General features: G+C 48.6%; 9 protein-coding genes across 9 annotated transcripts; 4 read left to right on the top strand and 5 right to left on the bottom strand.

Moving 5' to 3' along the window:
- Positions 1-1,104: 1,104 nt before the first annotated feature.
- On the top strand, positions 1,105-1,605 carry DEU56DRAFT_755617 (uncharacterized protein; the record flags this gene model as incomplete). The annotated part of the gene is made up of 1 exon (XM_041349930.1): positions 1,105-1,605. One exon carries the CDS (start codon positions 1,105-1,107, stop codon positions 1,603-1,605), a length of 501 nt encoding a protein of 166 aa, XP_041209134.1.
- Positions 1,606-4,966: 3,361 nt separating this feature from the next.
- Positions 4,967-7,187, top strand: DEU56DRAFT_800661 (uncharacterized protein). The gene is made up of 5 exons (XM_041353098.1): positions 4,967-6,321; positions 6,384-6,478; positions 6,534-6,743; positions 6,765-6,852; positions 6,978-7,187. Exons 1-3 carry the CDS (start codon positions 5,046-5,048, stop codon positions 6,741-6,743), a joined length of 1,581 nt encoding a protein of 526 aa, XP_041209133.1. The 5' UTR covers positions 4,967-5,045; the 3' UTR covers positions 6,765-6,852; positions 6,978-7,187.
- A 345-nt stretch (positions 7,188-7,532) lies between these two features.
- DEU56DRAFT_901106 (NADP-dependent oxidoreductase domain-containing protein) lies at positions 7,533-9,182 on the bottom strand (the record flags this gene model as incomplete). The annotated part of the gene is made up of 10 exons (XM_041356536.1): positions 7,533-7,821; positions 7,877-8,007; positions 8,065-8,209; positions 8,265-8,321; positions 8,371-8,468; positions 8,528-8,564; positions 8,621-8,800; positions 8,854-8,897; positions 8,950-9,102; positions 9,156-9,182. The coding sequence occupies 10 exons, from the start codon at positions 9,180-9,182 to the stop codon at positions 7,731-7,733; spliced, it is 963 nt and encodes a 320-aa protein (XP_041209132.1). The 3' UTR covers positions 7,533-7,730.
- A 317-nt stretch (positions 9,183-9,499) lies between these two features.
- DEU56DRAFT_980331 (thiolase-like protein) lies at positions 9,500-12,810 on the bottom strand (the record flags this gene model as incomplete). The annotated part of the gene is made up of 12 exons (XM_041359775.1): positions 9,500-10,066; positions 10,120-10,742; positions 10,794-11,282; positions 11,305-11,342; positions 11,395-11,696; positions 11,748-11,832; positions 11,883-11,966; positions 12,010-12,029; positions 12,086-12,235; positions 12,285-12,531; positions 12,587-12,720; positions 12,775-12,810. 12 exons carry the CDS (start codon positions 12,808-12,810, stop codon positions 9,500-9,502), a joined length of 2,775 nt encoding a protein of 924 aa, XP_041209131.1.
- Positions 12,811-13,308: 498 nt separating this feature from the next.
- On the bottom strand, positions 13,309-15,205 carry DEU56DRAFT_944302 (NADP-dependent oxidoreductase domain-containing protein; the record flags this gene model as incomplete). The annotated part of the gene is made up of 10 exons (XM_041358981.1): positions 13,309-13,849; positions 13,906-14,036; positions 14,093-14,237; positions 14,293-14,349; positions 14,399-14,496; positions 14,551-14,587; positions 14,644-14,823; positions 14,877-14,920; positions 14,973-15,125; positions 15,179-15,205. The coding sequence occupies 10 exons, from the start codon at positions 15,203-15,205 to the stop codon at positions 13,759-13,761; spliced, it is 963 nt and encodes a 320-aa protein (XP_041209130.1). The 3' UTR covers positions 13,309-13,758.
- Positions 15,206-15,417: 212 nt separating this feature from the next.
- Positions 15,418-17,033, bottom strand: DEU56DRAFT_735659 (3-beta hydroxysteroid dehydrogenase/isomerase family-domain-containing protein; the record flags this gene model as incomplete). The annotated part of the gene is made up of 2 exons (XM_041348465.1): positions 15,418-16,746; positions 16,803-17,033. The coding sequence occupies 2 exons, from the start codon at positions 17,031-17,033 to the stop codon at positions 15,418-15,420; spliced, it is 1,560 nt and encodes a 519-aa protein (XP_041209129.1).
- Positions 17,034-17,319: 286 nt separating this feature from the next.
- On the bottom strand, positions 17,320-18,816 carry DEU56DRAFT_735814 (chaperonin 10-like protein; the record flags this gene model as incomplete). The annotated part of the gene is made up of 9 exons (XM_041348474.1): positions 17,320-17,409; positions 17,460-17,543; positions 17,593-17,736; positions 17,792-18,128; positions 18,184-18,287; positions 18,338-18,439; positions 18,498-18,553; positions 18,666-18,732; positions 18,784-18,816. 9 exons carry the CDS (start codon positions 18,814-18,816, stop codon positions 17,320-17,322), a joined length of 1,017 nt encoding a protein of 338 aa, XP_041209128.1.
- Positions 18,817-19,872: 1,056 nt separating this feature from the next.
- On the top strand, positions 19,873-21,442 carry DEU56DRAFT_800619 (uncharacterized protein). The gene is made up of 5 exons (XM_041353097.1): positions 19,873-20,246; positions 20,295-20,386; positions 20,453-20,590; positions 20,646-20,755; positions 20,812-21,442. The coding sequence occupies exons 1-5, from the start codon at positions 20,058-20,060 to the stop codon at positions 21,285-21,287; spliced, it is 1,005 nt and encodes a 334-aa protein (XP_041209127.1). The 5' UTR covers positions 19,873-20,057; the 3' UTR covers positions 21,288-21,442.
- A 1,020-nt stretch (positions 21,443-22,462) lies between these two features.
- On the top strand, positions 22,463-24,210 carry DEU56DRAFT_800613 (NADP-dependent oxidoreductase domain-containing protein). The gene is made up of 10 exons (XM_041353096.1): positions 22,463-22,728; positions 22,777-22,929; positions 22,979-23,025; positions 23,083-23,262; positions 23,311-23,347; positions 23,400-23,497; positions 23,546-23,602; positions 23,658-23,811; positions 23,864-23,994; positions 24,042-24,210. Exons 1-10 carry the CDS (start codon positions 22,702-22,704, stop codon positions 24,130-24,132), a joined length of 975 nt encoding a protein of 324 aa, XP_041209126.1. The 5' UTR covers positions 22,463-22,701; the 3' UTR covers positions 24,133-24,210.
- The last annotated feature ends 35 nt before the right edge of the window (positions 24,211-24,245 follow it).

Genomic DNA, 24,245 nt, shown 5'->3' with positions numbered 1-24,245 from the left:
GACACATCGTTCTTTTTCTGCGTGCAATCTAATATTCGGACAGGCGCAAGATTACCAGAATTTGCCTTTTATGCAAGGTGCCAATGAGAAACTCCTCCACCCGCATGACACATTCTATCACCGCAACGGCAATCCTCGCGACAACATTCCTCGCGACAACATTCCTGAACACCATGATACTACTCGCAATCCTGGGTATGTACCTGACTCCCGGGACTCTCATGACTTGCATCCATCACGCAGGTCTCATGTTGACAGTGATCACACGCGGGACATGTCTCCGGGAGCAGAATCTAGCATGACTTACAACATGGAACGGGAGCGCAGTCGCTCACTGGCGTACTCTGACTGTGACAGATACAGCCCAGCGGTGGACTATGGGTACAAACGCGAACACGGATTCCCTCCCCGTGGTGATTATGATGATCACAGCCACGTATTTGCTCCCCAGCGCAGCGGAGGTTACTATAATGACTCCCAAGGCTACAGGAGACGCTACAATGGAGACTCTAGGTGGGAAAGTCAGGATTCGCGGGCCCCGTACCACGGTCCAAGTCCCAACTCCAACACCCGACCGGCAGACGCACCTCCTTCCACCTGATGTTATGCTTGCTCGGCCTTGCAGTTTCTTTTTATGTCCTTGACATAGATGTCGTATCGTTGCCTCCTCCCTTCTGGTCCGTTCTTTGTTCTGCCATCATCCCTTACACCACACTGTTCATAGTCTCTCGTCTGCCACCTGATGTTATGCTTGCTCGGCCTTGCAGTTTCTTTTTATGTCCTTGACATAGATGTCATATCATTGCCGCCTCCCTTCTTGTCCGTTCTTTGTTCTGCCATCATCCCTTACACCACACTGTTCATAGTCTCTCGTCTGCACTGCCTTTGTCATCTCACACCCCCGATACCTCATCCTTCTAATACAACATACTTATGTATATAGTCACACTTTTGATCATGCTGCCGTTATTCTTGAATACATCGAGCACGTTACTCGGACTGATGTGTGGAATGTTTGATCAAGACATGAGCAGAACAAAGTATTCTTGTATCTACACATAAATGACACCTAAAGGACGAGTTCGAGATGCTGTCGGGGTTGTCATGGACACCACTATCAGCGAGGATGCGGTTGAGAGCAGGTTGCCGCTCACAAACCTCACGAGACAGTCTTCGAAAAACCTCCAGGACATCGCAAGATATTCCTCCAAAACCTCGCGAACATTCCTCCAAAACCTCGCGAACGTTCCTCCAAAACCTCCCCAATGTTCCTCCAAAACCTCGCTAACGTTCCTCCGAAACCTCCCCAACATTCCTCTCAGACCTCGCCCCAACATTCCTCTCAAACCTCGCGCAACAGAACATGCCACGACGTTCCTCCGAAACCTCATTACATATTCCTCCCGTGGACTCGTGGGGTGTGGAGTAAGCGCTATAGAGGACAGAGGTGTTCTTCAGTTCACAGAAGAGGAGGGCTACGGACCTCCCGAGGAATGTGGTCAGATGTTTGAAGAAATAGGCAGGAGGCTCTTTCAGGAGGGACGTCTTAGAGATAGGTTAACGCAGACCAAGAAACCCAGTCTGAAAGACCGTGGGAAGGTCTAAAAAGTGCTGCCAAGGGTGCAACGCCCAAGCCTCTGAGCACAAACCTGCCATCGCACAGGTGCTACTCGATGCACCGTGCCTTATGCTCGGCTGGTCAAATATGGACATTCGCATAGACCTTCTGGAGCATACATGGAACTCCCGCGCAGGCAATGCCAGACATGAATTGGTTTGTGATGGGCAGTTTGCGGAGTTGTCACGAGAGCCGCGGTACTTACCCTCGACTCCAACTCGACTCTACACGGAAATGACAACTTTCTTTCGAATGATCTAGGCTTGCTAGGGGGACGACGTCGTAGCGTCGACTCTGCATCGCGAATAAAGCATACTCTCGACTTTCTTCCTGGGCCGACTTGAAGAGTAGAGTGCCGATATTTGGAAACCACAGCCAAACCTTGATCCGCTTGAAAATAATGTGGAGAAGTGACATGTACCGGCAGTGTCAGTATTAGTGGGAGGGATAAAACAGTGTAGCGAACACTCGAGCAGCTGTCACAGCCTCTGCCCTCGACTCTAGACGACCTTCCCATCCACGGAAACGACTACAGTACACTATCTCAATGTGTAGCGACGAGAGCTGCCTTTTCACTTCACAATATACACTACCAATAGTGATGTGCATGGCCCGGCTTCAAGCCGTGGGCCGAGCCAAGCCGGGCCAAATTAGGCCGGGCCAAGCCAGGCCAAACTGACGGCCTGACCAGGGCTTTGGCCCGGCTTGGAATTCTGAAAAGCCAAAGCCGACGGCCTGAGCCGCGGCTCCTAGCCTCTACCATCGTCAACGACAATGAACATTTTGACACCAAATTTTGGTATATAATTTGGTTCGTAATAAGTTATAACACATGCTGAACTTCGAAACAAACAAACGAGGACCAACACACACAACTTACAAGTCGGTCTGTGCTTCAACCAATTCAGCTCTTGTGATCCGCGTGGTCAATACAACTCAACGTCACATTACAATTACTAATTACTGCTTGCGCCAGTCTTACCTTGATAGTTTTTTCAACGTTGGCGCACAAATTCGGAATGGTCTGCTTGGCTAGGTCGAACGGACTCGTGCCAAATTGAATCAAGTTGAACAACCCCAGCTCGAATCTTCCAAAACCCTGCAACCTTTGATCTTGAGAGCGCGACTTTTGCTTCTCAGGCTTGTAATTCACACTTTTGCTTACAATAGACGGGCGTTGGCAGGTCTTCACTGATCAATCAGGCATTTGGAGTGGACAAAGCGGTAGGCTGCTCATCATCTTAAACACAGTAAGTCGCTGATGTTATCTCCATAGCTCACTTCGCATGAAAAGCCGGGCGAAGCTAACATCGAAGAAGAGGATAACATCAAAATAGTCCAAGATTTTATTGAACATAGGATATCCGAGCCTGCTCTGAAAGATCAGCTGCATGCTGTTTGGTGGGCTCTCCATCCTCACGACTCCTCATCCCAAGCTGACGAAATATACGGAAGGCTTTGCTTTGAAATACCCCGTGCAGGCGGGCGTTTATTGGAGACTGGCACGGAGGCATTCCTTACATTGAAGCGCGACGGAAAACTCAGAAATAGTTCGTTTGTTATCGCTCCACGCAGGTGACCGCTAACCCTGGTCCAAAGTTCCCGTCGTTGTCGTTTTCACAAAATATGATATGCTCATTGACCTCGTGGATCGTACTCTGGACAGCTCCTCTCTCACGCAGCGAAAGAAACACATGAGGAAACGCGAGCCCATCTGAATCCGTCCGTCAGCATTTTGCGCCCGAAGCGTGAATCGTCGCGATTTGCATTCTGAGGCGCGCACTGGCAGGTGAGTCTTGTCAGAATCGCAAATTCCCTACTCGAGCCGCGGCTCAGGCCAGAGCCAGGCCAAAGCCAGCCGTCATTTGCAGCTTTGGCCCGGCTTGGATCTTTTGCAGGCCAGAGCCGTCTGAAGCCAGGCCAAAGCCGTGGCTTTTGGGCCAAGCCGGGCCGGAACATCACTAACTTAGTCTACCAAATAGTTCCCGCAGCAGAGGGGTCCATGGTATGTTACTCGGCACTCTAGAATTGGTCTAATGGAGCCTGCTTTGCATCAGTTCACCTTGGATTGATTGATCATCCTCAACCCCATCATCTGATTCCACCTTCAACCAGCTCCCTGCTCCTTCGACATGCAACTGATGCAGGTTTCCCGACAGCCTCGGCTGCTTTGATGTTGTCGCCTCGCTTGTATGGGGCCGTGGCTGGCGTTTCTTAGGGCTGTACACCATCGGGACTAGAATGCCTATAAAATTGCTCATCTTACAACAATTTCCGGCAGGTGTCCTACTCAGTACAAACCATATCTCATAGTGGATATCGGACCTCTGAAGGCTATACATCAATACCACGAAGGGAACTACCAAAACTAGAATCAAGATGAGATTTATACATTGGATGACTTCCCGTAGGCTAAGTAATCAGAATAGAATATTTCGGACTTTGAAAAACCATGGGAAATCGAGTTTATTTTTTAATCTATACGACGATATTCAACCGTAGGCCAACTACATAGATATAATCCTTGATAAATGGACGATTTCTTATATTCACTTCTGAACGACAATGAGGCAGACGTCCTCGAAAACGAAGAAGGTTCACGTGTGCTAGCAGCGGCACTTATCGCTGGAGTAGAGGTTGCCCGCCAAGAGCGCATCAACAATCACCACCTCAACAGATTATACTTTTGCCACTCGCAGCTTCTTTCAAACCCACGGGAAAATACACCCTGGCAAGTGTTGTAACTAGGATTCATGTGGTATAGCGCGGAATGAAAAATGAAGGGACATAGCTGTTTAACGTGACGGACGCTGACATCGAACGAAAAGATTGACGAAAACTGGCTAGTATCATGAACTATGAATTTGAGCCTGTGCAGGGTGGGCCATTGGCCGAGAAGAATGGAGAGAACTTACCTTGTGGCATGTAGTTCTTTTGACAATACACTGTGAAGTCTTTCGACGCTACACTGGTACAGTGTAACTTTGGTGTAACTCGCATAGTGCGTGCGAGCGGTATTATGTCAGCCGATATCGTTGGCGTAGTGGCCCAAAACGGAAGAATTCTAGTCGGATTAATCTGTAGGGGGGCCCCCCCCCCCCCCCCCCTACAGATTAAAATAAAATAAGGTTTATGAGGGGGTGCAAAATTTTATCGGTGTGTCAATGTGGCATAAATTGCGAGCGGCATCGCGGCACACCTTCCTAAAGTAATAATATTTATTCTAATCCGATTATTTCGAGCCTACGGGAAGTCATCCATTATTTAGTCAAACCAAACACCAATTGAGCTTAGAAGTTCGAACCATCGTCCTTCCATCAGACTTTTTACGTACACCCACTGGCAGGCAGATCGGGCTGTGCCAAGGGCTATTATATACTTCAAGTACATGATATAAGTACTCCCCCCTCCATTCTCCACGTCCAGCATGGCAACTGCTCCCGAACCTAGGGAGGAAACCTGGGACCCATCTACTCTTTTTGCATGTGATGCACTCCCAAATCACCTGGATGACTCTGACTCGGTCACATCTGACCTGAAGTCTGCGACCAATTTCTACGACCGCAGTCTGACAAGTCGTAGGTATGCCCTCGCTGGTGTGGCATGCTCAAGTATCGTCAGCTGTTGTTGCATCGTTGCAGGCGCTGTCATTGCGGCAGCTCCTGCCAGTGGAGGTGCGGTCACTTTGATCTCAGCAGGACCGAGCGGGATTGCACTGCGGAAAGAGATGGTGGTCATTTCACTGAACTTGATCGTCACATTATGCACCGAGGCCACAGGTTTCGTACACAACATCTCATTGCGCTCTGTATTGGCTTCAGAGTCTCGGCTTAATTTCAACTCTAATCTGCGCCTTCTGACCGCAGCTCATGGATGGAGCAACCCCAATGGTGCCCTGCTCAATGGTATCATGGTTGTCCTCCTCGTCATATCCTATAGCTCAGCTTCACTAGTCGCATTACCTTCCTACTCCATCCTTTATGATGTACTTTCCGGCGAAGCCGTGAACACCGTGACCGCGACTCGTGTTGATATCATAGGGACACCTCTTCTGATTCTGGGAGTCGCACTTCTTCTCCAGGTGGTGATCACATTGACAGGGATGCGAGCTATCAAGATATTAACGTGGAGTTCCTCGCCTTTCGATTTGACCGCTGCCCTGATCCACCACGCGCAATTGACCCCAGTTCTTTTCCGGTGCATGCGTGGCGTGTCCGACTTGGATGTGGATGGAGGTCCAGCGAGGCCATCAGATACACAGCCCTCTGCATGGCATGCACACCCTAGCATCCGGAAAGTTATCATCTCCCTTTGGTGCCTTGTCGTAGCATGTGCTGGATGGGGTGTCCTCATCCTGTACATCCACGATGCGTATGAAGGCTATACCGGTCAGATAACCTGGAAATCGTGGTCGTTCTTCCCCGACGATACGAATTTCTTATACAGCCTTAGGTACCAGTTAGCAGGGGCGGGGGGGGGACTCGTTGAATTTGAATTTTGGATTCTGACTTATGTCAACCTGGCTGTAATCCAGGGACCATTGACACTTTGTCTGCACTGCTCTGAGCTCATCGCAAATGTCATTCGAGACGAAGGGCATTGGAGATGCGCTACTGGACAAGGGATTACATTGGTGAACCCACTGAAGTCGGTTTTCGCCAATCCGCTCTGTCTTGCACTTTTTGTCGCGAAGCCTATCCTGCGTAAGTCACTCGCACCTAGCTTTAGATTTGTGTTCTTGAAACAAATATTATCAACAATATAGACTGGATATTCGGGCTTTGTTTTGTGCTCCTCGCCAACTTGGACGTCTATTCATCATTTGGAGTGGATATCACAATATATATGTACCCAATGCAGGTTCGTATTCACTATCTAAGTACAGGCATTACAGCATCCTTATATACTCGCGCAGATCTTGAACTTATGGATAGTGCTGTTTGTATTCGCTTGTTTCTTCACCTTCGTGGCACGGCGGCAACGGCGCGGGCCCCAGCCAGCTGCATACGGTCACCTTCAGACACTGGCCAACCTCGTGGATGAGTGGACGCCTGTGATGTGGTGGGGCCACAAGGAAGATGGAATCCCGTATTGTCATGCCGGTAGGGTACTTGTGTGGTCATGAGGATGGTGTGTTAAGCTTTCAAATAGGGACGAGTGATCAGCCGCTGCCGGCTGTGAAGATGGACTGTGTTTATGCTGGCACCAATGCCGGGTCCCATCCTTCCGTCTCGTGAGAAGTCCTTGCTTTGCACAGACATTCCTTAACTTACCCTTTTCAAACACAGGACTTGAATTCATGTCAGGCGGACTGGGGATGCATCGACGGTGCTCACAGGTAGCTCTGCCGTGAGACGGGTATTTGCGATGCTTACGATGTTTGCAGTGTTGGAGATGGATCAGGATGTTGTCATCCGGACCTACTTCTTCGCGCACCACATTCAAAAGAATTCTGCTTTCAGCGAATGCACGATTGGGACACATTAGTGATATTGGATATGATTTACAAGGCTATGTATGCTTGGATTGTACTGTGTCAGTAGTACTAACTCACAGCGAATCGTATTGATATGTACCTTGGAACGGGTGCAAAACAGTTGGATGCTGCACAGAAGTGAGACGATGTCTCACTATAATCATATGTGTACTCTCTGCACCTGGAATAGGAAACGCTTGATTTCCCTTGCAGCCGCACTCGGCAAGGTCACACTTGAGGGGCGGGGAACAAGCAGGGAACTCCTAATTAGGCATTCGCAGTAGTTGGAAAGTACTTGCAGAGTCAAATTTTGGTCTCGACCTGTTTTGACCAAGTTCGATGATCATGAACCTTCCTAGAATCGTGCCCTAATGGCAGTACTGCTGCCTGCACCTTTTTGGCCGATTATTTCATGCTCGCAAACCGGTTTTTGTTCTTCTTGTACATTTGGACTTCTCGGCACCCGATGGACATGGGCAAGACTTTGTTTCTAGTAATTACACACAATCCCCTCGCCTTCGGCCGTTGCGATGAATTGTAGAGTACAATATGCATTACAGCTCAGGTGGATGGGAGTTACGAGAATTGCTTCAAGTTCTGCGTGATAGATATAATACAGTTCCAACTGGATAGGACTCAAAACGCGTAGTGAGGTGCAACACCTTTGGCTTGTCCCCATGCATCCTCCAGCAACTTGACGACATCGTCAGAAAGTGGTCCACCCTCGCTAGCAACAATGTGATGTGGTCAGACAATGATCATCACTATCAAAAGTTACCCACCTTTCCTTCAGATTGTTCTCGAGTTGGTCGACGTTACTGGCACCAATAATGATGCCATCACCAGGCTGCAACTTGCTGTGGTGTTGAAGCCAGCGATGAGCAGCTTCAGAAAGAGGAATTCCCTGCTTGTCCTGATATTCGAGGTCATGAGCTATGCATCACCCACGCAGCGATTCTCGTAGACTCACCAGCACACCCTTCAATTCTCGCAAAATAGGAATGAGAAGGGAATATTTCGCGCGCAGAGAACCTGCTATAGGATTTAAATCGAGATCCCATCTACCAGTTTGCATGTCCGCTTCTGAGAGAATTGTCCCAGAAAATAAACCGCTCCTGTAGAAGTTGTCATGCATGGATACCATGAACGATGGGATGTGGAACAACATACGCTAGTGGACTATACGCATAGAACCGTATTCCATAGTGTCGGAGGCAGGAGAACAACCTAGCGCTATGTCAAGACAAGTGGAGTGAGCGTCCCATCGTCGACTCACTCTGTTTCAACTCTTCGTTCGAGTGCATTATAGAGGCCTTGATATACAGTCGGTCTGACCCATCCGTTCGTTTCCGCTATGCCAACTATCTCAGCCACCTGATTAGAAGGGAGGCACAATAAGATATGCAATGTAACATCAAAAAATATAGACAGACCTCCCAGGCGTTATAGTTCGAGACCCCAAACTCCTCACTGTCCAGAGTTAAAATCATCCGGGCAAGTCAAGCACTGATTAATTAAAAACTCACAAGAGACCTTCGGAGTGCAGTTCGTTGATGGCCCGAAGAGTATCTTTAATTGGGACACTCCTGTCCGGTGCGTGCAGATAGAACGTTTCGATCTTCGTCTTCCCCAGCGCCTTGATAGAAGCTTCTAACGACGCCCGAATTTTGTCCTGCGCAAAGCCCACAGGCGCACTTGGAAAGACCCTACACATAACGGCAAATATGAGAGGATGAGCCTCACGAGCGAATATACGCACTTTGTATCTACTGTACAACCTTTCAGATCGAGTTGTCCGATGAACTGCGATGGTGCTATTGAGCGACGACGAAGGTTTCAGAGAATTCGCTCGTACCTCCTCTGATGTCCCGCCCCCGTAAACACGAGATGTATCAATCTGTTTGTGGCCATGGCTGGCGAACACGTCTATGATATTTTGTGCGTCTTCGATGGTGTTGATCCGTGCTCCCAAGGACCGTGGACCAGGTACACTGAACTGAAAGGCACCCTAAGAGTATAACAAATTAGAAGGCAGTTGACAAGTTGAAGTTTCATACTGACATAAAGAAGACGAATTCGGGTCGACATTGTTCTGGAATCAAGAACTTGAGTATTGCAGTTATCATGTGAGCATGCAGAGATCCTTTTATACCACAGAGGGCAAATGAAGCGCAACGCTGACACATTGCAATGATTACGAACAATTCCCGGTTGAGCGGAGGTGACATTATCAACATTTCCTATTGCTCAGCAAAACCATGTTCTAATCAGAATCGACCATCCCTGCAAGTGCTAGTCATTCCAGTATCACCCCAGCATATCAACGGCCTCTACATGCAACTGCTTACTCACTCGCTTCTCCATCTTACTCATCTCCTTCGGGTCCGTTCTGTGTCGGAGAAAACCTAAACCAACACCACCGGAGTGTGATCTCTCTTCCCCGTTTTCGCCAGCTCTGAAGTGCTTCTCAGCTGTCCTGCAAGTCCCCTCCAAAGTCGTGAACGGCCCATGATAGCCCAGTCCACCCTTTTCAGCGACAATCGAGCTCGGGAATCACCAAAAATGACATGCACAGACACGAGCGCGAACAAAGATGGTTGCAGATTAACTGTATCTCCAACGATGTTGGGTATAAAATGTGCAAGTGCGCGTCGCACAGGCGACGAAGACATTGACAAGAACGCGCGCGCGAGGACAAGGACCTCTATGATGTGCGATATGACAAGCATAAGGGTGGGCGACATCTCTTTGAAAATAGTCTCGGGAGCCAGTGTCGTCAACCCAACGTGGACATCGCCATATGTGATTGGCGGACCAGTATCTGTGACAGTAAACGCCTGCCCACCGAGGTCGGAATTGGATCCTCCTCTTGCAGTTTCGAGGAGACGTGCTTCATAGCAGAGGTGGGCCAGGGCGCAGTTTTCCACGTATATGAAGGATTGCATGATGTTAGGAACCCAAGTGGGATTAAACTTGCGTGCCAGGTAGGCACCGCATATCAAATCTCCACCGGGACCAAACACACCGTTACCAGTCGCATAAATTCGTCACGACAAGCTTCCATCAATTTGGAATTCACAGGAATGGTGGTATTGAGTCGCTTTGCCAAAAATCCCGCAGCCTTTGCGCGCTGGACTGCTAGGTTGATATCCACAGATGATCCCGATAGCGTGATGGAGTCGGGAGTATTATAGCAGCCAATATCCATATCGACCTTTCCCTGTTCGGCGCATATCTGTGATATGATTTTCTGGGCTTGTTCAGGGGAGCATGCAACTGCCGCCATTGCGCCTTCGACGTTTGTCAAAACCCGCCCACGCGCAATTGCGAGCTCCACAGCCATGGCTTTGGAACCTGCTCCAGATGCGCATAATAATGCGGTCTCTCCTGCAGAGTGACCCACGACCGCATCAGGCTTCATTCCAAGACTCGCAAGAGAGTTGAAGATTGCGATTTGAAGCATGGTTAGAGCAGGAAGAGTCACCGAAATAGGCCAGATGTCGCCAAGTGCTTCTGCGAAAGGAGCTTGTTGAGTGAAAAGACCGGTCTGTGCGATGAGTGAAAATCCAGTTGTACGCTTGTGTACTTCGTCCATTTCAAGTATGCTCCTATTGATGACAGTGCATGAGCTGAAAAACTCTCTGCCCACTGACGAAAATATCAGCATCAAGTCATGAAATGCTTGGGATGATGTCTCACTTTCAAAATGCTGAGGACCTTGTCCCGAAAACACAAACACGAGTGGGGGAGTGCGAGGAGCAAGAACCGGCTCGGTAAAACGAGGAGGAGAATTCGACGAAGTAACCGCATAAGAACGCCAAGGCGTAGACCTGGACCGACGTCCTAGGGTCGCTGCTACAGAAGGTAATGTTTGACTGTCTATGGCCCGTATAGATTCTCCTACGGCAACTGTTGAACGCGGAGAAAGGCCGCCCGCCACCAAAAGGCAAGGTGGACTAATGACATCTGACTGCCAGAACGGTATTACAGGATTGGTTGTAGGAGGACCCTCGACAACACAGTGACCATTAGCACCGCCGATTCCAGAGCCCGCCAACGAGATCGGAGAGCGTCCAGTAGCAGATTGACAAGGCAACGTTGTTGGTGATGAGACGACGCGAAGATGGAAGTCTTCCCAACGAATCGCCGGATTAGGGTTGAGGAGATTGACATCGGGAGGGATGATTCCTGATTCAAACATGGAGCAAACCTTGCAGTGACGCAAGAAACGCTGTAATTTCGAGGTGACTGGGTGGAGCAAAGTGAGACCAAGCTGATTGTCGTAATTCCGACGACATACCCTATGTTTCCTTTCACACTACCTATAAGGAGCTCCCTGTTATCATTTTTCAAGAAGCTCTCTCCAACCCAGTTTGCTTCCGTTGGATCGCCGGAAGCAGTCCCTAGAGTCATACACGTTTGAATAACTCCACGGCCTAGATTCAGGAACTTGCCTGTGGCATGAAGCTCGACGAAATCAACTTCGTGTGGCTGGCGGCCAGCTCGCTTGAAGGCTCTCAGCATTGCATCCCTTTGAGCAAAGGCTACAGGAGAGTTTGCAGGAGCCAATGAACCAGATGAATTGATGCCGGTGCCTAGAACCTGTGGAAAATTAAGAACCGATACATACATCCCATGCGGAAAATAACGTACAGTAGCATATATGTGGTCATGATCTAGGAGCGCCTTGTCAAGCGGTTTAATAACCACAACGACAGCACCCTCTCCCCGAGAAAATCTTGGAAGAATTATTAGTCATGACTCATGCGGACTCAAAATTTGCCTTACCCATTAGCAGAGACGTCGAAGGGTTTACATTTGCCATCTGGTGCAAGTATCCCAGCTTGACTGTACGTTAGCCAATCCATAAACCTAGTAACATTGAGGCGTTTCAGCCGTCAAATTTCAGAAATACTGCTGAAAAGAAATCTTTGCCTATGATTCAATTGACAACCACCCACAAGCGCTGCTTCGCACTCCCCATTGCATACGGCCTGAATAGCGAGATGGAAGGCAGAAAGACTAGAGCTGCAAGCATTGTCGATGGGGATGGAAGGTCCGCGTAGGTCCAGGTGGTATGACACACGATTGGCGATCATTGCAGGGGAACCTGCCAATAAACCGCGGGCTTCAGTATCATACTGAGAAACTAGGCGTGAGTCAGCGAGACACAAGACAGGTATCGCCAACCTCGCCGGAAATCATCCAAACGTCATGGGCGACGCTCGACATGTAAGTCCCGATATTTCTTCCTCGATAGTCAATTCCAGAGTCCAACAAGGCCATGAAAGACAGCTCAATGAGCTTTCGCGTTCCAATCGTCATCATCCTAGTGTCTTTGCTACTGATTCCGAATTCGATAGGATCGAATAAATCTAGATTTTTCAAGAATGCGCCATGTGCGGTGGCCACTTCACCGATATTCACTCCCTGAAGACTGGGCGCGTGGTCAGTAATTGACGGGTGGGACTTGTTAAGGAAGACAGACGCACGCATCTGTATTGAATCTATCGGCCGGGATTCTCTCGTAGGCTTGGTGCTCGTTCATGAGGAAGTCGAAGAACGATTGATAGTCAAGGTTGCTTGTTCCATGAGGACCACTTGGGAGCTCTACGGAAATGCCAACCTGGATGGATGAAACATGATAGCTCAGTACATAATTAGTCGCACACGAGCTTACCAGTGCGACAGGGAAGTATTCGTTTGGAGAGACCATGTTTTTGATATGGAGATGAGTAGAGTGACGCTTTTAAACTTGCGCCAGTCCCTTAAAGGCCCGGGTAGTTACATCCTTGAAAACCACGATAACTCGCAGATTGAAATTGCTGACAGGGACAGGACTTGGACTGGGGCAGTGGAACAGGGTCCCCACACTGTGGACCATCAAGAATTTCCGAAGGTCGTTACATAAATATATGGAAGGACGGCGGTGATGAGTGCCTCGGGTGTTAACTACCCTTCCGAAATACTTCGGCTCCCAAATCACGGCACAAACAAGGTATGTGCAAACATCAAATTATATCACACACCAAGACTCCAGTCACCAGTATTCGACTCCAGCTTCTCTCCTGCATCTTGCCCAAATCTTGCCGCTGTACTTCTGCCAAGACACCCAAGAATGCATTGGAACGCCATGCAGGGCCGTACATCTGTCCTGCACGACGGAATCAACAATAGCTTTGGGGTTATAAATGTCTGAAGGGTATACAACGCAAGACCATGCGGCAAGGTTACCTAGAACTAGGCATGCATGAATTCAAGGTAAGGATGGCTGATGAAAAACACAGAAGTTTGTCACTCATCAAAACGTTGGAACAAGGGGGGTACATTGCCTGATGAAAAGCATCACTAGTATCATGAGGTATATAGTATACACACTACCAAATAATTCCCACAGCAGAGGAGTCCATGGTATGTCACTCGGTAGTTTGCATCAGTTCACCTTGGATGTATCATCCTCATCTGATTCCACCTTCAACCTGTCATGCCGGTAGGGTACTTGTATGGTCATTTTGTTGCTAGTAATTACACGCAATCCGCTCGCCTTCGGCCGTTGCGATGAATTGTAGTGTACAATATGCATTACAGCTTAAGTGGATGGGAATTACGCGAATTGCTTCAAGTTCTGCGTGATAGATATAATACAGTTCGAACTGGATAGGACTCAAGCCGCGTAGTGCGGTGCAACACCTTTGGCTTGCCCCCATGCATCCTCCAGCAACTTGACGACATCGTCAGAAAGTGGTCCACCCTCGCTAGCAACAATGTGATGTGGTCAGAACAATGGTCATCACTATCAAAAGTTACTCACTTTTCCCTCAGATTGTTCTCGAGTTGGTCGACGTTACTGGCACCAATAATGATGCCATCACCAGGTTGTAACTTGCTGTGGTGTTGAAGCCAGCGATGAGCAGCTTCAGAAAGAGGAATTCCCTGCTTGTCCTGATATCCAAATCATGAACTATGCGTCACCCATGCAGCGATTCACATAGACTCACAAGCACGCCCTTCAATTCTCGCAAAATAGGAATGAGAAGAGAATATTTCGCGCGCAGATAATCTGCTACAGGAGATAAATTGGAATCCCATCTACCAGTTTGCATGTCCGCTTCTGAGAGAATTTTCCCAGCAAGTAAACCGCTCCTGTAGAAGTTGTCATGCATGGATACCATGAACGATGGGATGTGGAACAACATACGCTAGTGGACTATACGCATAGAATCGTATTCCATAGTGCCGGAGGCAGGAGAACAACCTGGCGCTATGTCAAGACAAGTGGAGCGAGCGTCCCATCTTCGGCTCACTCTGTTTCAGCTCTTCGTTCGAGTGCATTATAGGGGCCTTGATATACAGTCGGTCTGACCCATCCGTTCGTTTCCGCTATGCCAACCATCTCAGCCACCTGTTTAGAAAGGAGGTGTGATGAGATATGCAATATAACAAAATATAGACAGACCTCCCAGGCGTTATAGTTCGAGACCCCAAACTCCTCACTGTCCAGAGTTAAAATCATCCGGGCAAGTCAAGCACTGATTAATTAAAAACTCACAAGAGACCTTCGGAGTGCAGTTCGTGGATGGCCCGAAGAGTATCTTTAATTGGAACACTCCTGTCCGGCGCGTGCAGATAGAACGTTTCGATCTTTGTCTTCCCCAGCGCCTTGATAGAAGCTTCTAACGACGCCCGAATTTTGTCCTGCGCAAAATCCCCGGGCGCAGTTGGAAGGACCCTACACATAAGGGCAAATATGAGAGGATAAGCCTCGCGAACGAATATACGCACTTTGTATCCACTGTACAACCTTTCAGATCGAGTTGGCCGATGAACTGCGATGGTGCTATTGAGCGACGACGAAGGTTTCAGAGAATTCGCTCGTACCTCCTCTGACGTCCCACCCCCGTAAACACGAGATGTGTCAATCTGTTTGTGGCCATGGCTGGCGAACACGTCTATGATATTTTGTGCGTCTTCGATGGTGTTGATCCGTGCTCCCATAGACCGTGGACCAGGTACACTGAACTGACCAGCTCCCTAAGAGTGTAACAAATTAGAAGGCAGTTGACACGTTGAAGTTCCATACTGACATAAATAAGACGAATTCGGGTCGACATTGTTCTGGAATCAAGAACTTGAGTATTGCAGTTGTTGAGCATGCAGAGATCCTTTTATGCCACATAGTATTATTAGAAGCGCAGCGCTGACACATTGCAACGATTACGAACAATTCCCGAATCCCGGTTGAGCGGAGGCGACATCATCAACATTTCCTATTGCATAGCAAAACCATGTCCTACCATCCCCACAAGTGCTAATCATTCCGGTATCATCCCAGCACATCAACGGCCTCTACATGCAACTGCTCACTGACTCTCTTCTCCATCTTGATCATCTCCTTCGGGGCCTTTCTGTGTCGGAGAAAACCTAAACCAACACCGCCGGAGTGTGATCTCTCTTCCCCGTTTTCACCAGCTTTGAAGTGCTCCTCAGCTGTCCTGCAGATCCCCTCCAGAGTCGTGAACGGTCCATGATAGCCCAGTCCACCCTTTTCAGGCGACAATCGAGCTCGGGAATCGTCAAAAATGACATGCACAGACGCGAGCGCGAACAAAGATGGTTGCAGATTAACTGTATCTCCAACGATGTTGGGTATAAAATGTGCAAGTGCGCGTCGCACAGGCGACGAAGACATTGACAAGAACGCGCGCGCGAGGACAAGGACCTCTATAATGTGCGATATGAACAGCATAAGGGTAGGCGACATCTGTTTGAAAATAGTCTCGGGAGCCAGCGTCGTCAACCCAACGTGGACATCGCCATATGTGATTGGCGGACCAGTATCTGTGACAGTAAACGCCTGCCCACCGAGGTCAGGGTTGGATCCTCCTCTTGCAGTTTCGAGGAGACGTGCTTCATAGCAGAGGTGGGCCAGGGCGCAGTTTTCCACGTACATGAAGGATTGCATGATGTTAGGAACCCAAGTGGGATTGAACTTGCGTACCAGGTAGGCACCGCATATCAGATCTCCACCGGGACCAAACACACCATTACCAGGGCGAAGACATCCCGTCCGCAGTGTCTTCTCACCAGATCGAGACCCATTAGCAGCTCTAACTGCTCTCTCTCCGAGGACCTTAGAAGCAGCGTAGTTTGAGAAGAAATGGTCGTGGTATTTGGGAATTAGGTTATCGTCGTCATTAATTATTTGGACAAAGTACTTGGGCTGCTTCTCCCAAGGCCAGAGCCAAAAGCGAGAACGACGAACAGAGATAGATCCAGATGATGTATACATCAATACCGTGACACCTATAGATCGTGCTGCATTGATCACATTTTGAGTCCCTTCATAGTTGACTTTGGAAGAACGAGGTAAAAGCGCGAGATGACGCTCATAGAAGCGTATATTGGCAGCGGTGTGGAAGACTGTGACCTCTGGCGCTGTCTCTGAAGGGTCGCAATCTGGCCAAGGCGCTTGGAAAGCATCGTCCACAGCCTTCGCATTACAAACATCTACTTGAAAGAAAGCAACCTGCGCGGCCAGGCCTGTGCGTAGGTCTGAACGAGTAGGACGGCGTAGGTCGAGAATTCTGATCTTCTTTGAATCCTCGCCACGTTGTAGAAGTTGGATGATGATCCAGCCGCCCAAGAAACCAGCCTATGCCAGAAACGTCAGCAATGAGCATTAAGCGCTGGATGCAATTAGATACTGACACCAACTACAATATACCGACGTCCAGTCTTTGGTGGAAGGACATCTTTTATAATTTTGGGCGAGTTACAAAGCTTTTCAGCAGTTTCACGGACGACATGCGGTGTGAACCGGTTGGGTGCGAACGCTTTGGCTTCCGCCGGAAGTTGCGACAATCCTTGGTCGTTGAAGCGAAAATAGAGATATATTATGAGCGGGGCGATCCCTGCCAACACGCTGAGGAGAGATAACATCGCTCCTGGAGGGACGGGTACGAGGCTTGCTCGGGAACGTCGGGAAGCGCGCCGTCGGGTGCATGTGAGCTACTTAATAAGTTCGGAAATCGCCTGGTCGTGCGATGTTCGTGTCAGTGAACATGTAATGAGTTACGATATCGGGCTTCGGTAACTTCCACATACATGCCTCCGTCGGGCAAATGCCGTAGGAACACAATCCGAATGGAAAATCTATTATACTGCAGGAAGGTGACATGGCTTTATCCAATTATCCATGACATATGACTAGTGACCTCTAGTGACATTATGGTTTCAATGCAATCTTCAAGGCGTTTCTGCTGTTCATTTTATCCAGTGCCTGTTGATATTCACTGATCTTGAACACGTCAGTGACCTAGAAAACATTAATGTGGCGGTCGAGTTCGGAGTACGCTTTATGCATACCATGCCCTTCACTTTCACTTTACCACTGTCAAGATAGGCTACGGCTCGAGGGAAACAATGGGTCTGAGCAAATGAGCCAATGATCTGCTCAAGTTATGAGCAAGGAATGGATGGTAAGAATTATTCTACACACCTTGATTTCATCCCCAAATATCTTGGAAGGGGGCCAGTGGACACGAGCACTTTCAGAGTAGACACCGTAAATCATGAGAGTGCCGCCCCGCCGGACGTAATTAATTGAGTCGTTTGCGACCTCTTCATTGCCAGTAGCCTCAACCTGCAAACAAACGATTCAAGCTGAACGCAAGTCTTCAGTCCTGCAATTCACTTACGACCACATCGAATCCATACGGATGGTCCCTCCTTAGTTGTTCCCATTGGGGTGCAGGATTTTCTCTATCGAGCTCAATATAGACGTCACCAGCGCCTAGATCCTGTGCAATCCGGGTCTTAATACCCTTATTGGCAGCAACAACGACTTTGGCGGCACCGTTCAGTTTGAGCAGTTGTGCGAGAATCAGCCCGGTAGGTCCAGCACCAATCACCAAGGCATCAATGCCTACGGGTGGGTTGAGCTTATCCATCCCGTGAATGGCGCAGGCAGCAGGCTCGACAAGTGTTGCTTCTTCATCGGTGAGGTACTCGATCTTGTAGGTTTTCTTGGCCTCGCTGCACAAATGAGAAAACGTGTAAGATGTGCGGGTTCAGTAGTGGTAGCACCCACAATACGACATATTCAGCAAATCCTCCTGCCATTGTAACTCCTCTGCCGTTGAAGTTCTCGCACAGCAGAGACTGCCCTCGCCTACAATAGAAACATTTATCGCACTGTAAAAATGTCAAGTCGTGCTCTCAATGTACTGAAGAGTTGGATTTACTGTAACCCCTGGGTCGGCGACGCATCGGTCACCTTCAGCGAATCCTGTAACGTTACTACCGACTTTGGCAACTGTCCCAATTACTTCGTGACCAGGAATTAGCTGTGATCGGAAGATCACTCTCAAAATACGTTCAAATTGTGCTTTTGCGGAAACTCACAGGAAACTTCGCGATGAATTCTCCTTCATGTACATGCCCGTCGGTCCCGCATATGCCTGTGGATAGTTAAATCCATGTGCGGAGCGTCTATGGGTGTGTGGACCTTACCACAACATGAGACTGGAACAATATCAGAGCCACTGTTAGAGAACTACCGGGAGTACACACCCTTGATCAAGATCTCATCATCATTTATGGTAGGAATGGGTACAGATCGCACGTCGAATTGCCGTGGCTAGTTCAAGCGCAATGAGAGACAATTTATCGTGATAAGCATGCGACTCACAGCTTCATAGTAGACAGCGTTCATAGTAGCCATAAGGTTTCCTGCGAAGAGAGGGTCGGTCAAATACCAACGATAGACCGGATACAAGCTTCGGTGAGATGGGAGGTTATAGTGGAAGATATATCAGCCTGGGAGATATGGCTCATGTCCTTCGTCTCAAAGCTTTTGTACTGCATGATATTATATAACAGAAGCTCAGATCGGTCAGGCAGGAAGGTCACCTGAGTGATTTCGTCCGTAATACAGTAGAATCGGCCCGCTCGGATGTGGACGCAATGTATAAACAGCTTGCTCGAGACAAGCTTGAGAAATTAATACGACAAGTCGAATGTAAGTCGATGCTGCAGCATTGCATTTCTGAAGAGGAAAGCGGCCTTCGAACAAACAGCCACGTCGTCACGGTGCCTTCCGACGCATCCACAGAATAAGATGGCTTCGCAACCAGCCTCAGTGAGCTCGCAGCCTGAACCTGAGTCTGGTATCACCCTCAGAGGAATGCATTACCAGTTGCTGCAAGCAAATGATAAGTGGAGCAGGTGGAGGTGAACATTAGGGGAGCTCAAAGTTGAACGCCCAACACCCAAGCCCAACGCCCAACGCCCAACCTCGTGACTGAAATTAGGTATACCTAGAATAAATAGAAGTAAATACGGAGTAAAGCCACTGATGAGATAAGCTCCTTACCTAAACCTTGTCGCGCGAAGCGCCGAAACCTTCGCCAACTGTCTCCCCCTAATCCTCAGCATTTCTAAACCTTTCAAGCCTTTTCATCGTACCTAAACCTTTTTATACCTAAGAGACCTTGCTTTTTCATTCCTAATCCTGTTCAGTTATCCCTCATTAGAATTTTGTCACATGCTTACACAATAAAATCTATGACATGGGTTATGATTAGGGTTAGGAATAGCAATTTTTAAGTACGGAAAGGTTAGGAATAGAATATGAAAAGGTTTAGGGTGTGAAAAGGTTTAGAAATGCTGAGGATTAGGGGGAGACAGTTGGCGAAGGTTTCGGCGCTTCGCGCGACAAGGTTTAGGTAAGGAGCTTATCTCATCAGTGGCTTTACTCCGTATTTACTTCTATTTATTCTAGGTATACCTAATTTCAGTCACGAGGTTGGGCGTTGGGCGTTGGGCTTGGGTGTTGGGCGTTCAACTTTGAGCTCCCCTATTCGAAAGACGGCACGACCGTGAGGCGTGGACCCCATATCAAGACTCAACTCACGCTGAACTATATTTGTAGCATCCCAAATTACAACACCTTGCTTTTCAGACATGCCACCTATTCCGACAGCGCTGGATGCTGAAGCTATTTCTCTAATCGACTCCATCGAACGGCACCATAATGACCTTTCAACTTTTCAGATTCCTCGTCTAAGAGCGTGCACCGGTCCTTTGACCACGCAACAAGCATGGGCGGTGGAGGTAAGGGAGGACATTGAAGGCCTGGCAAGGCAGATTGAGGTTTGTCATCTCGCGCATTCAGGTCAAGCCCACATTCACCGCTTGTAGGAGCTGGATGTCCTGGTTGATGACCAGAGGACTGAACGGGCAAGAGGAGAGCTGAGGAGAAGAACTGAGGTTTTCCGCGATTCATTAGTCAAGTATGCAGCCGTTTGACCATCCAGCACTGTCTCCGGTCTCTGACAAATTTTCTCTCTGTATTTTAGTCTACGAAAAGACTCTCGAGCAGCATTACTAGCGTCGAAACATGCAATTGACGCGCAAAGTCGGTCACAGCGAGAAGAGCTATTGCGGTCCCCTGCCGTTCTCGAGAAAAGCACAAGCTCATCGAGCGAGAAAGTCACGTTCGTGTGCCGTATGAATTCCTTCTTTCTGATACGGCTGACCCGTGATATACAGTGAAGACGCACTTATGAAAGCCAATCATGATGTCACAGAAGCTCTGCAACGAACAATCGGACTCATGCAGAAAGAACTCGAGCGCAGTGTCTTGTCAAGCCAGTTACTAGGCAAGTTCCTCACGCTACCATTTTTCTCTCCAATACCTATCGTTCACTCAATAAAGAATCATCCACTGCAACTCTCCAATCTGCATCCACGATGCACGACGCGCTCGATCTCATCCTCGGCACCTCCAAACAACTTATTACCGCACTCGAAAAGACAGACTGGCTCGACCGCATCCTTATAATTTCCGGCCTCGTGTTCTTCGGCCTCGTGGTCCTCTTCATACTAAAACAGCGCATAGTCGATCGCGGGCTACGCATCGCATTTTTCTGGACGAGGATATTGCCCAGCTCCGGCTTGAGTACGCGTGCGGTAGTGCAGAAAGCTGGGGAGGTCGTGACGACTGCGTCGGCTAGCACTGCTGCTGCGTCAGCTGTGCTGGCGTCGTTGATAGGTGGTCAGGATGGCGGAGCTGGTCAGCTGGTAGAACCCAGTATGCACGAGTCTGAATCCCCTGGTTTCACAATAGCAGCTATGGAGCCACGGACTACTGGACAGCATACCGACTCAGGAGACCTACATGTTGAACTATGATAATCTTGGACTGATTCACAGTGAATACACGGACTCAAGTACTGAATTGCAGACCGACTATTCACATGGTTGTAGGTATATAACAGGATTATGTACTGGGACAAGGATAGATGGAACTGACAATGGTTGATGTGATTGAATGGGTAAAACGAATAATCAGGTGACGGCGTGAATATAACCAGGTGTTAAACATGATGTGCAGCATAGGAGACGCTGAATGAAAGATAGATACCATAATTTTGACAGGCCGCGAGGCAAGAAAATGCACCAAAAAACTGAGGAAAGTAACGTCAATTGCTCTAGAACATCTCTCAGAACTTTGCAAGGGGGACCTGTCACATCCACCTTCCCGTACTTATCTATCTTTGCGTTCTCAGCGGTTGCCTTAATGCCCGACTCCTTCGAATGGACCTCCTCACGGTTCAAACCGAGTGAATCGTCGGGGATCCACACGACGCTTTGCTGGCGGGACGCAGCTGGTCCAGGTTGTGTGCGAACCCATAATCCTCCGTGCCGTCTGAGAGAGATAGAGAACTTCTATATTCCGTGCCGTCTGACCTGCGCGCGAAGAACACATCATCATATTCACATGCACAGCATCCTCGACTCGCGACTCGTTGGAGGACGAGGCGCGATGCTTGTCAGTCGGCGTTCCTCCTCAATATCCTCCTCGGACGTCCCCTTGCGCATAGAGTCTGACCCGCCATTGCCATCCCGTACATCCAGAGAAAATTCTTGACGAATGGAAGGGCATTGGTGAGCAGACCAAAGGAGCTGCCGATGATGGCCGCCGCGCGCGTGACGGCAGCCAGCGATGGGAAAGATCAACACAATCATAAGCACCGTCTGCGACCGCGCCTGCCTTGGTTGACTGTGCATACTTGATGTTATCAACAGAGCTTGGTGTGCTGCCTAGGTTGACGTAGTCCACTGGCAGGACGACCGCAACAGCATTCAAACATCCCCCAACTATGCCAGGTAAACCCTAAAAAGAATGGATCTGAATATTTTAATTAGCGACTGTCAACGAATTCCAAATCATCCCCTGCATACCCTTACTCAGATGTTTTTTGCCACTGCCAGCAGTACTAGCAGAGGAACCTTGGTACGGCAAAAGCCGAGGGCAGTACTTACCATCGGAGGTTGTTTACGTCACTGCTGTGCTATTTGTCTTGCAGCCTGCTTTATAAATTTATGGCTAGACTCACGCCGAACAACCCCAGAGCGGCCATTTGGCTCCTTCCAGCCCGCCATGAAGTCATACTTGCAATTGGGGAGTCAGATAAGCTTGAATAGATCCGGATGCAACAGACTTATAAGACTTGAGATGCTCTTCAAGTTTTGAAGTTGTTCCTAAGCCACGAAGATATTTCAAGTCTCATAGGTCGACTCTTTGCCTAATACTTCGAGCACGATGTCATCCCGAATCAATCTGATATTCGTAAGGTCCATGACAACTTTGAGGACTAATAAATGACTTTACTTTCAGGGTGCAGGTTCCTTTGGGCTTCCAGGGCCTCATTCGAATGGAGCGCGTATCCATTCAGTTGAACAGGCCCGAGAGACTATCAGTGTTTATGTCCATCATGGATATACCACCATCGATACCGCTCGTCTATATGGTGGTGGAACGTCTGAGGAGGTGAGTGGTCGCGCGAAATGCCAAAGTAATGTCATTAACGACACCGAAGTTCATTGGTCAAGTTGACATCGCGGAAGGATGCTACATAGATACCAAGTACGCACGTTCGTCTCCGCACAACCCACAGTTAAAACTGACGGTTCTATTTCATAGGGCCCTTTCATCGAAGCCTGGCGATTTATCACCCAAGAATCTTAGAGCCTCCTTGATGGAGTCTTTGAAGGCTCTCCGCTGGCAAAAAGTGCACATCTTCTACTTGCACTCACCTGACCGAAGCGTGCCCATTGAAGATACCTTACGGGCAATCAATGAGTTTTATAACGAGGGTCATTTGTAGGTATTTCTTTGCATATTGCAATTTTTGTCCTCAACATGCTTTAGCGAACAATTTGGCCTGAGCAACTATAACTCCTGGGAGGTTTGTAATACATATGCGAATCTGTTAAAATACGATTGACCCGTTCACGCAGGTCGCAGAAATTATGGGTATCGTGAAACAAAACAATTGGGTCAAGCCTACAGTATACCAAGGCGGATATAACGCAGTGGAGCGAAACGTTGAAGTAGAGTAAGCTATTTTCAATTTGACGATTTGCTTTTTCCTGAGACTGTACAGGCTCATTCCTTGTCTGCGTCATTTTGGGATCAAGTTCTACGCATATGGGCCACTGGCGTACGTCTCCCATAAGTCTTTCTTACTCGTTGGATGACTTACATGTATTTCACAGTGGCGGCCTTCTAGTGGGAAAGATTCTCGATGAAGATAGCATGAAAAACGCCAAGGGAGGTCGCTGGGACCCTTCCGTGTCCCACTTTGCACCTACATTGTACGAACAATGCGGACCACTGCTGCCAATTCTACGTGAATTGAAGGAACTACTGGTGCGTAAAGGAGGTGACTCTCAACCAAGATCAGCTTATTCGAATGCATCAGGATGTGCACAATATCCGCATGGCTGAGGCAGCTCAAAGATGGCTGCAACACCACAGTGCCCTTCAACCTGGAGATGCAGTTATTCTCGGTGCAGCATCACCCCAGCAAATGGAGGATAATATCGTGCAATGGTGCGTCCCTTGTCTGGTTCCCCTATCTCATTTTCATCTCTGCACAGTGAGGGAGGACCGCTTCCGGATGAGATCGTGAAACTGTTGGACGAGACGTGGAAAAAGGCAAAAGCTGTTGCTCCTCATTATGCTCTGTAAATGTCGGACTCTGGAGTACGAAATAAAATGTTTCTAGGGAACGACTGATAATCGTTCATCTCTAAGATTTGTCCGGCGCCTCTGTCGAGACCCAAACGGTCATTCTACTAGCA

This window comes from Suillus clintonianus (assembly GCF_016758775.1).
Source record: "Suillus clintonianus strain FC179 chromosome Unknown DEU56scaffold_30, whole genome shotgun sequence".
Lineage (NCBI taxonomy): Eukaryota > Fungi > Basidiomycota > Agaricomycetes > Boletales > Suillaceae > Suillus > Suillus clintonianus.
The sequence above is the reverse complement of the archived record's forward strand: the minus strand, read 5'-3'. Positions and strand labels throughout refer to the sequence as shown.

What these genes read in the sequence shown, in the direction of transcription:
- DEU56DRAFT_800661 (XM_041353098.1), top strand. Translation starts at nt 5,046, where the DNA reads ATGGCAACTGCTCCCGAACCTAGGGAGGAAACCTGGGACCCATCTACT. An exon ending in TGTCGCGAAGCCTATCCTGC is followed by an intron (nt 6,322 to 6,383) that starts GTAAGTCACTCG and finishes TCAACAATATAG; the next exon opens with ACTGGATATTCGGGCTTTGT. An exon ending in TATATATGTACCCAATGCAG is followed by an intron (nt 6,479 to 6,533) that starts GTTCGTATTCAC and finishes ATACTCGCGCAG; the next exon opens with ATCTTGAACTTATGGATAGT.
- DEU56DRAFT_800619 (XM_041353097.1), top strand. Translation starts at nt 20,058, where the DNA reads ATGCCACCTATTCCGACAGCGCTGGATGCTGAAGCTATTTCTCTAATC. An exon ending in TTCCGCGATTCATTAGTCAA is followed by an intron (nt 20,387 to 20,452) that starts GTATGCAGCCGT and finishes TCTGTATTTTAG; the next exon opens with TCTACGAAAAGACTCTCGAG. An exon ending in TCATCGAGCGAGAAAGTCAC is followed by an intron (nt 20,591 to 20,645) that starts GTTCGTGTGCCG and finishes CGTGATATACAG; the next exon opens with TGAAGACGCACTTATGAAAG.
- DEU56DRAFT_800613 (XM_041353096.1), top strand. Translation starts at nt 22,702, where the DNA reads ATGTCATCCCGAATCAATCTGATATTC. An exon ending in TACGCATATGGGCCACTGGC is followed by an intron (nt 23,603 to 23,657) that starts GTACGTCTCCCA and finishes TGTATTTCACAG; the next exon opens with TGGCGGCCTTCTAGTGGGAA. An exon ending in GAGGATAATATCGTGCAATG is followed by an intron (nt 23,995 to 24,041) that starts GTGCGTCCCTTG and finishes ATCTCTGCACAG; the next exon opens with TGAGGGAGGACCGCTTCCGG.